At 35.5% G+C, this 10,290-nt stretch overlaps 1 protein-coding gene across 4 annotated transcripts; it reads right to left on the minus strand.

Moving 5' to 3' along the window:
* Positions 1-1,683: 1,683 nt before the first annotated feature.
* LOC109017115 (protein NDL2-like) lies at positions 1,684-9,792 on the minus strand. 4 transcript variants are annotated; one of them, XM_035692732.1, is made up of 11 exons: positions 9,506-9,792; positions 9,205-9,304; positions 8,765-8,862; positions 8,571-8,659; positions 4,756-4,816; positions 4,589-4,675; positions 3,854-3,931; positions 3,648-3,704; positions 3,436-3,491; positions 2,862-2,997; positions 1,684-2,342 (listed from the first exon to the last, which is right to left on the minus strand). In XM_035692732.1, exons 1-11 carry the CDS (start codon positions 9,563-9,565, stop codon positions 2,103-2,105), a joined length of 1,062 nt encoding a protein of 353 aa, XP_035548625.1. In that variant the 5' UTR covers positions 9,566-9,792; the 3' UTR covers positions 1,684-2,102. The 4 variants fall into 4 exon arrangements, 3 of the variants coding, with proteins under 3 accessions (XP_035548625.1, XP_035548626.1, XP_035548627.1); XR_004802159.1 differs by lacking the exon at positions 1,684-2,342 and adding an exon at positions 3,125-3,316 and having other exon boundaries at positions 2,907-2,997; XM_035692733.1 differs by lacking the exon at positions 4,589-4,675.
* Between the last annotated feature and the right edge of the window lie 498 nt (positions 9,793-10,290).

Below are 10,290 nucleotides of genomic sequence, written 5' to 3' on the forward strand. Positions count from 1 at the left end.
TATTGTATTTACTAAATATTACATGTGCATTTTCAACCTATAATTAGGTGAGTGAATGATCCATGTTTTCTCACAGTTGAGTCCTATAGGCCATTGTCAATAACCTTAATTTATGTATTTTGGTGACCTTTGGCTATGTATGAAGTTGAGGTTTTTGTGTTGCCTATAACTATGTATAATATGGTTTAAAGGGACTGTTGGGAAAGCTAATGAACTAGGACTTACAAACATGAATGCAAAGAGAAGATTATTTGTTAAAATACATGTATTGTGTTTATTTGATGTTGTGGCATAATTGCAGGCTACATCATTGCTCTGATTTATTTGGACTCAAGAGGAATTAGAGATACTAGATTTGATGTGACAAAATGAGTTGAGGCATGATAAGTTACTTTCAAGATATTGCTTTGATGGTCTTCTCTATTTAGAAATTTGGTATAATATTCCTATTTTTATTTTTTGTAAGTGTGCTCAGTAGTCACATAGCTTAGTTTTCTTTCTTTTATAGGCCTAGTGCTATGCCCACTATATATGAGTAAAGGGGCATCCATATTAGTGCATGCCACCTCTCTCTTCAAATGCCAAAGCATATAACACTTGGCATTAGGCCAAGCACTATGCCCAAGTAAATGAATAAGAGCCACTTCCTTATGCTTTATAGCTCTAGGCATGGTTTAAATGTAGATATAGCCTTCCTCTCCTTGTTAAAAACCGGTTTGGTTTCGGTTTTGGTATTTAGAACACCAGTTTGAACCAGACCAAGCCGATACATACATACATATATATATTATTTTTAATTTTTTATATTATATATAAAATATTTTTTGCATGACGTTTTATATTATATTATATATATTATTTGTTAAATTGATAATTAATATAACATGAAATTTTAAAATCTTATTATTCATGTCTATTAATCTTATAAGATAAAATTAATATAAAATTTGATATAACATAAAACTAATATTATAAATCTTAATATAACATTTGATTATGATATAACATAAATTCGTCTTATAATTTTTAATATAACATTTGAATTTTATAACATAAAATTAATACAACATTAATATAACATAAAATGATGGATATTGGTCAATCACTTGTTAAAGTTTGGTTGAAATATGATTTTGTTTATCCGTAAAACTGAAAAAATCGTACCATGCCGAAATCAGAAAAACTGAAAATTTCACTTTTGGTGGTGAATCAGCCCAATATTAGTTCTTAAATTTTCAAAATCAGGGTATACTGGTTCGGTTTTAAAAAATATCCAAAACCGGATTGAACCAAACCGGTTAGACCCGTATTTGGAGTTGAAGAGACTAGAAAACTCATGAAACAACTGAAATCAATTTGAATTTGTCACCCGAGGTAGTATTTCTTCCGCTCTGATCTATTTATTGTTTCTAGCATGGGGTGAGGATTACCAGAAGAAAAAGGAAAAGGATTTCTCTTATCTATTAGTGAAATAAAAATGAAAGTAGATGGTCCTGGGACCTTAAAAGAAAGATAATATAAAGCATCCGAGCTGATATCATGCAAATGGCCCCATCTGCTTTCTTTTTCTTCTTTTTTTCTTTTGTAGGCAATGGTCCATCTGCTTTGAAACGAATAATTTTGCTCTAAATAAAAGCACACATGAATGGTCATATAATATAAAAGTTCAAATCGGGAAGGAGCTGTAACAAAAGCTAAAATCACTACCCTATAAGGACACATTTCCAGTTCAGACATAATACCTCAAGTATCAAAACATAATTTTATCCTAGAATTACATAGTCTTGTGTACAAGATGAATGAATGATTACAGACAAAATATCTTTTCACAAATAATAATTCTAATTCTACCTTCCATCTGAATCATAGCCTCCTATTTTATCTACAACCGAGTTTGAAAATAACATAAGTTCACTCAGTCAAGATCAACAATTTCCTAACCCAACCAACACAATCAAAGAATATGCTATCCTGAAGAAATTACAAATATGTGATGGCTACATATATGTGCTTGTATTGTGTGTGAAGCTAAGACACCACTGCCCCCTATAGAAAATTGCTTCACAGGAGACACAAGTAATGAATACACGCTTCAAATTACATCAAACTTCAATATCTACTCGGGTTTTGATGGGTTTAAGCTTGACCCCAAGACTCTCTGAAGAGAGAAGTTCTGGTGCTATGCATGAATGGCTCGAAGGGCTAGTTGGGTTCGAGCCATTATTTGATGAGGAGGCAAAATGTCGTCGTCTGTAGTAACCGAGCCCCATCAAGAAGAACTCAATAGGAATTAGCATAGCATATGGATGTTCTTCTGTCACAAGCGAGCCACAAGCTTGAACCTATCAAGCACACAAATAGGATCATTATACAAGAACTCATTACACTTGACAGAATGTGAGAAGTAGAATAATGACATACGATACACATGCAGTCATCTAGTTCTAAGTCAACGCCATTCAAAAGCAAGATGGTGGAATATATACAAAAATAAACATGAGTTCCTTAAATCATTGATTCTAAATTGTTAACATTTTATTTTTATTTTTTAATTTTTTTCTGGCCTGCTGATTCAACAACAGAGACCACAAAAGAAGAAAGTTGAAGATCATCAATATTTTTGTATTTACACTTCAATATGAATTTGCACTTGAATCAGATGGTTGATCATCTCATTGGATATCTATCAACTACAGAAACTGTTCAAGAGGCCAAGGTGTCATTGTTTTTTTCTTTTTCTTTTTTCTTCTCCATGAGAGGTGCTATTAGACCATAGATGCATGTTATTCTCTTTCTTTCAATGGGAATTAAATCGGGTTAACATATTGAGAAAGGGGAAAGCGATGAGAAAAGCATGCTACCTCAACAAGAGCACAGCTTTTTCTGCCCATTTTACCACTCATATACACAGCTTCAGCGTGAAATTCACTACTTTCTCCTACAAATATAAGTGTCTTACATTGCAACTTCTTCAATCCATCTGTAAGGTCATGCCTCCTGCAGATAGACTGTATGAGCAATACACAAGAGGCATTCATACAGAATAATAGAATATGAGAATTCTCCGGAATTTTGAATGGCTTCAACAACATGCCAGCACTACTAAATTTTGTCTGTTCCTTACCGATCTACTGAACCGTACCATCACTGTCTCATGACAAGCTGCCTTAAGGCATATATGCGCACACTTGTTTCAAAACAAGTATCAATTTCAGCTAAAGTTTTATAATGTGAAATGCATAGGTACCAGCAAGGTTGATTCTCGTTTCAACTATAAGCATAGGATACCAAATTCAATTAGGCACCACAAGAAAAACTGCAATAACAGGTTCGAACCTTTATGGGTTATAGCCAGTCAAATTACATGGAACCAGAAGCTTGAAAAATGGAAAACATATCTGATAAAGCACGTCTATGGAACAGACAAGATCTTACGTGTTAATTGCTTCAAGGAAACGCATGACATTCAAACTTTGCCTTTCATCCAGTAACTGTAAGCACATCTCAAATAAACCGAAAAAAAAAGAAAAAAAAAAAAAAGAAGAAGAATCAACAAGGTTTAATTGATGTAGAGTCATCACTCTGTCGATATTATTATTTAAATCAACGCAATTAGCAAGAAATTATCGAAACTGAGATTTCCATACCCTTCTGAAAGTGTGTATTATGTCAGATTCTGCACCATGCAAGCCACTCCTAAGTTCCTATAAGACAGGAGATTTTTTTTTTTTTTTTTTTTGACAAGTAATACGGAAATATATGAGAGTTATCATTTTTGGACTAGTAGATATATAGAAGAATTATAACATATATCAAGAGCAGAGAGTCTGAAAAGTAAGGTAGTTTGAAGTACCTTACTAAAGTAACGCTGGAGGAGGCACTCCTTCAGGACACCACACATGCCATAAAAGTATAACAGATTCAGCAATACCTGCGATAGAGAAATCCATACAATTTACACAAATCTCACAATCAACGAGTCTGTAATTAGTTTAATTTTGTTTTTCCCCCTTCCATAAACATCATTTGATAAAAGAAAAAAAGAAAGATAAAAAGGTCTTAACGCTGGTGTAAGTTCAATCCTTCATGTGTAATGTTAGGATTGAACTGGCATTCTTAACAAGTCAGTTATCAAATGGTTCTACTTTTTGTATGAAGAAAGCAACAACATGGGGGACTGAACTATGAATAATAATCACTTTCCTAGGTAGGATCCACCAAGAAGAGTTTAGTTCTGAGGAGTGTTAGGACTTTGGACAATGAGTGCAGCCCACTGAAGGTATAAAAAGGTGCAGTTACAAACAAGGACCCCCTCCTGCCCATTTGTTATGTCAGGTCACTTGCAAACAAGTGGACCGTAAAAAATTACATTGATATACACTGTTCTATTGCACTCATCTTGGTGTCCATGTTAGATACTGATACATGACATTGAAAATCATCTCTGCTCCATTTTGGATACTGACACCTAACAGTGCCTTCATTACATTAATTGCACTAATTCAAATTAGTGATGCACTGTGACTGCTGCCACATATTATTTTTTCACATTTACAAGTGCCATTGACTTATTCGTGGAGATCAGAACCTTATTGTAAAGCCACTCAGTCCATGAGGGTGCTTTACAAATTGGGGACACAAGAATCAACCCAAGTACTCGCTCTGTGTATTTCATCTGCGAAATTGACAAAAAAAGCGACTTAAAAAATAAGAAAATAATGACAAATAAAGGGCAGCTGACTTTGGCCAACTTACTGCAAAGAGGGTAAGAATGTAAGCACCAGCTGTTACACCTACGCACATAACTTCCTTCAGCCTGAAGTAGAAATATCATAAAAAAGTGCTTAAGAAAAACTGCAACTGACAACAGCTGAAGAGATATCTTTTTTTTCTTTGTGACAAGTAACAGCAGAAGAAATATATACGCATAGCTAGCTTAAAATGTGTTTGAGGAGGATATTCAGCCCCTTAAGAGAACCAAATGCAAAGCAAATATGCATGTTCCTTGACTATATAAAGAAAAATATATAAACATGAAAATCTAATCCCTGATTAATAATAATGTGGTAAATTTAAAAACAAGAAACACTAAGTGCAAATGCACTACAAGTAACTCTCACGTAACAATTTTTCATTACTAGCTGATCTAAAGCACCTAAATTAGTAAAAAATAGGATAAAGGAAAAAGACGGCACCAAAGTATTTGGCTGTTACTGGGGTTACACAGCTTAGTGTCCCCCAAATATAATGGAACCGAAGAGGTGGTGCTCTTGGATTAGGTGCTGCATATCGACGGCGAGATTTCTGGTATGGTCAACCATGGCTTTTTGGCTAGATTTTGGTTGGTGACACCAATCAAGTACTCTTAACATTTCTCATTTGTTGTTCACAAATGATACTTTGATATTTTGTGAGCAGAACAAAATCAGATTCGGGCGTTAAGGGCACTTCTGCTTTGCTTTGAAGCTGTATCTGGTTTGAAAATGAATTTATCTAAGTCAAATTTGGTACCAGTTGGTAATGTACGCAACATTCGGCTATTGGCTTAACACTCTTGGATGTAAGATCTCCTCTTTTCCCATGAGTAACCTTGGTCTTCCTTTGGGGGCCGCTTCCAAGGCTAAATCTATTTGGGATGTAGTAATTGAAGAGATTGAACATAGATTGGCAGGTTGGAAGAGCACTCTATCCAATTTACCAACTTTTTTCTTATCTTTGTTCCCAATTCCAGCAAGTGTGACGATCCAAATTGAGAAACTCCATCGTGACTTACTTTGGAGTGGGTTGGGGGATGAATTCAAATTCCATTTGGTCAAGTTGGACAAGGTATGCTCTCCAATCTCTTCTGGTGGGCTGAGAATTAGAAATATGAGGGTATTCAATCGGGCTCTACTTGGGAAATGGTTATGAAGGTATAATATGGAACAAGAAGTTTTATGGAAGTTGGTGATTAACTTAAAGTATGAAGGTTTTGGGGGGAGGGGATGGAGCACTAGGGAGGTTCATGGGGTTTATGGAGTGGGAATATGGCAGCACATCAGAAGAGGGTGGGGGACTTTTGCTCACTACACTAGAATTGTGATGGGAGATGGTTCTAGAATTAGATTCTAGAGATAGCGCCCTTAAGGACTCATTCCCTATAGTTTTCAAGATTGCATGTGATATAGAAGCATCGTTGGCTGACCTCATGCAGATGTCTGGTGACTTAGTCTAATGGAATGTGGGCTTCACTAGGATGGCCCAAGATTGGGAAGTTGGCAGCTTTTCGATTTTTTTCAGACTCTTGTACTCCATGAGACCGAATACTCAAGGAACTGACACTTTGTGGTGGTTACCTGCTAGAAAAGATACATTCTCGGTTTGCTCTTTCTATAAGTCCCTAAACAACCGCAGAACAATCATTTTCCATGGAGAAGGATTTGGAGAAATAAGACATCTCCCAAGGCAGCATTTTTTGCTTGGACAACTTCTCTGGATAAGATTTTGACGATGGATAATTTAGGAAAATGCAGGGTGATTATAGTGGATTAGTGTTGTATGTGCAAGAAAAGTGATGAGACTGAGGATCATCTTGTACTGCATTGTGAGGTTGCTAGAGTGTTATGGGAAGATGTTTTCAGAAGGTTAGAGCTAGCCTGGGTTATGCCTGCTACTGTGGTCGAGCTTTTGGCCAGTTGGACAAACCTGGGTAGTATTCTATAAATCACAGCTGTATGGAAGATGGTTCCTATTTGTATTCATTGGTGCCTATGGTAGGAACAAAATGATTAGACTTTTAAAAGACAAGGAGTGTTCATTGGAGGAGATTAGATTACTTTTTGCTGGAAATTTATTTCTATGGGTCAAAGCCGTAGATTTTAATGGCCTCAATTTTCATGATTTTCTTATTTCCATTTCTTCTTCCTAAATAAGTGTTACCTCTTGTATACCCCCATGTGTACTTGGGCTATGCCTATTCGTATTAATACAATCATTTACTTATAAAAAATATATGACAGATTCTCAAATCTACTGTTTTGTAAACCAAGCATCTATCTCATACATTGAGAATCTATCATCAAAATGCAACATGGAGGTCCTAATCTATATGCACACATCAAAGTCAAGAACTATGGCAAGCCAGCAGTGGAGTAATTGGTATCTGGCATAACTGCTGGGTTTGAAATTAACCAATTATTGGAGCCAAGGTAACTAAGGGTACAAGCAATAGGGGTAGGCCTTACTTTTTGTTAACCAGGCAAAATAACTGATAAAAATACAAAAAAAGAACTTTTTTCCTTTTTATAAGTAAAATATTATATAAGAATAGGCATAGCCCATGTACACAGGGAAAATTGCATCTAAGAACTAGATAAATGGTTTTTGAGAAGTATCCTCTTCTTGAATCTATCAAGTTTCAACCTAAGGGGTTTGAAGTTAGCTTCCCCTACAAAACATCCAAGTAAATCTGAAGTTTTTTTAAAACACCACAACTTCTAGTCAAGAAAACGATTTCACAGTATTTATCTTAAAAAAATGGTGAAAAATTAGTAACTATGGAAAAATGAAGAAGAAGTCTTTTTTTTTTTTTTTTGATAGGTAAAATGAAGAAAGAAGTTTGTTTTTAAAAATGCCTCTGTGGCTTCAAATAGAGTTCTAAAATTGAATACTTGACAAGATGTCACAACAATTGCAAAAACTCATCATCTTGTCCCCTTCAACTTCCAAACTCCCCCTAGTTTATTATATTATCATGAAAATCCCTTGGCATATAGTTCTAAATTTGGGCAATCAGTACAATCCATTACGGTTATTAGATTTGCAACATTTTAGCCTGGTAAAACGAGTCCCTTTTCTGGAATTCCTAGTAACTTATTATGAAAATGTCTAGATTCCAAAGTATTAACCTATACTAGTTCTCTTTTTCCTCTTACCGGCATTGGAAACTCATAAAATCCTTCAAGGTATCACACGTTTTAAATGGAGCTGGTGTCTTTCCAATATTGAGCACAATAGATCTATTTGGCCTGGTTAAATGAGTCATCTGACCTTTTCTAAAATTCCAGGCAACTTATTATGAAAATCTCTATATTTTTTAAAGTATCAACCATAGTTCTATTTTTCCACCTACAGGTATTGGGAAACTCAACAGAATCCTTCATGATATCACTTTTTGTTTTTCCTGGATGGAACTGATGTCTGCCAATATTGTGCATAACAAATCTTAACTTGGAACTCTGTGATATCCCAACACAATAATAGACTAAACAACTTGAGAGAGATTTTGCATTTGTGGACAAGAAAGAAAAAATGAACGCTAGGATTCAAAAGTGGATAACAATCAGTGTACATTTCCAAAGCAAAGGCAATCATGGACCTACATAATGGATAAAAAAACTAAACGGGGAAAACCCGGTAAGGTAAAGAAGAGGAGAGATGGAACAAACTACATCTCAATGTAATCCACATTAATTGCCTAAGTCATTCAGTAGCCAATGAGAATCAAAGCCCTACCATTCCCTTTTTAGCCCCATTGCCGCCAATAGTAGTAAAGAAGTTAAAACTGGTAAAACAGAACGAGATTAACATACCCGAAGTAATCAAGAACTTCAGCTACCTGGTCTGCAAGGTCATTGACGCAAAGCAATGGAGCATCTGGAGAAATGACTTCAGCTCCTACCTGCAACAACATTTAAAAAAATGAAAGCCAGAGACTGTTAATATCAGCGAGAGAGAATTTGCAATGCGATTCTTTTGTCCGAATAAATGCATGGAGGATACCGACCTCATGGCCTGGGGCATCAATGTGATAAATGCAGAAGTTATGAAGCAGCAAAGAAGCTGCATCCGAGCAAAAGAATAGGCCTTGGAAACAAGATATGTCTGTGAACGCCCAAACAACATTAAACGATTAGAAACTAAGGAAACAATTTCAGTTCTAGCAAATTTGAATTGAACAACAAGAGCATAATAACTATCCCAGAAAGTAAAAAACACTACCCAATCATTGAAAACTCAATCTTTTCCACGACGTCTGGAGTGTACAACAAGACCCATTACAGATAAATTCAAGACATATGAATTAAGCACGGTTTCTCAGTAAATCAAAGCTTCAATCACACTGACAATATTTTCAATAAAAATGCAAAAACCCACCAAAACTACACCTCCAAGAGCAATAACAATTTAAATGAGCAAAAAAATAATAATAATAATAACGCATACGATTGAGAGCAACATCTGGATATGTAATCAAAGCAGGCTTTTCTTGGTCTCCACATACAAACACAGAGATTAAACCTTTGCTTGTCTTCACCACAAACTCCTGCAAAATCATATTAAGAAAAAAAAAAAAAACAAACAATAAGTAAACAAACAAACAAAGGGGAATCATAAACTCAAAACAAATATAGATTAGAGAAACAGTACAGAATAGAGATTAAAAAAACAGGTACTCTGCATTGGATAAAGCAAACAAATAAAAGGAAAAAAAAAAAAAAGTTCTTTGTTGCTTCTGGTCACTTGCCTTCCCTCCAAATGGCAACATATCAATGTGAATGGAAGCTGAGTCACTTGACTCGCCCATGGAAACTTTCTCGAGCAGTTGCTTCTTATCCTTACTCCTTCAGCTGTTGCTACTTTCTCCACGGCTTTCCTTCCAATCTTCCGTTCTCCAAGCTTGGAGGTCTCACAAAACTACAGAAACAACCTAAAACGTAGTACAGGAATTTACAACAGACAAGGCAACTTCCATTGAACATAATGACGAGTTCGTCCCCCCCATCAACGCTTTTGACTCCCTTGTCGTTTAGTTGGTTTTGTGCCGCAGAAGTTACCGTTGGGCGAATAATACGGTCAGCTCGGGAGTGTTTTCCGTTCTTGGTCCGTACTGATAGGGGCAGCCCTTTCAAAATGACGCCGTTTACTAAGTCAAACGTCGTCGTTTTCATTGCTGACAAGGACAAAAGGAGGAGGGACAGAGACTTGTCAGGTAATAAAAATACTCCACCACGGGGTTTATGGTAATTTAGGAGAGGCATATTACAGCTGTATGACACCTGGAAGCGCGGAAAGGGACTGCTCCCATACTTAAATCTATCACAGTCCGCCAGCTCATATTTGTCAAAGCCGTAGTATTCTTATCTTTCTTTTGTAAAGTTTTCCTACTAATTTTTTTTCGAATAATTCTACAATCACGAAATTTATAAATATAGTATAATTAATTAAAAAGAAAAAAAAAGATATTTATAATTATGAATTATAAAATCATCCCGTTTTAAAAAAAATAAATAAAATATATGATTTACATAA

Source organism: Juglans regia, chromosome 8 (assembly GCF_001411555.2).
Source record: "Juglans regia cultivar Chandler chromosome 8, Walnut 2.0, whole genome shotgun sequence".
Classification (NCBI taxonomy): Eukaryota; Viridiplantae; Streptophyta; class Magnoliopsida; order Fagales; family Juglandaceae; genus Juglans; species Juglans regia.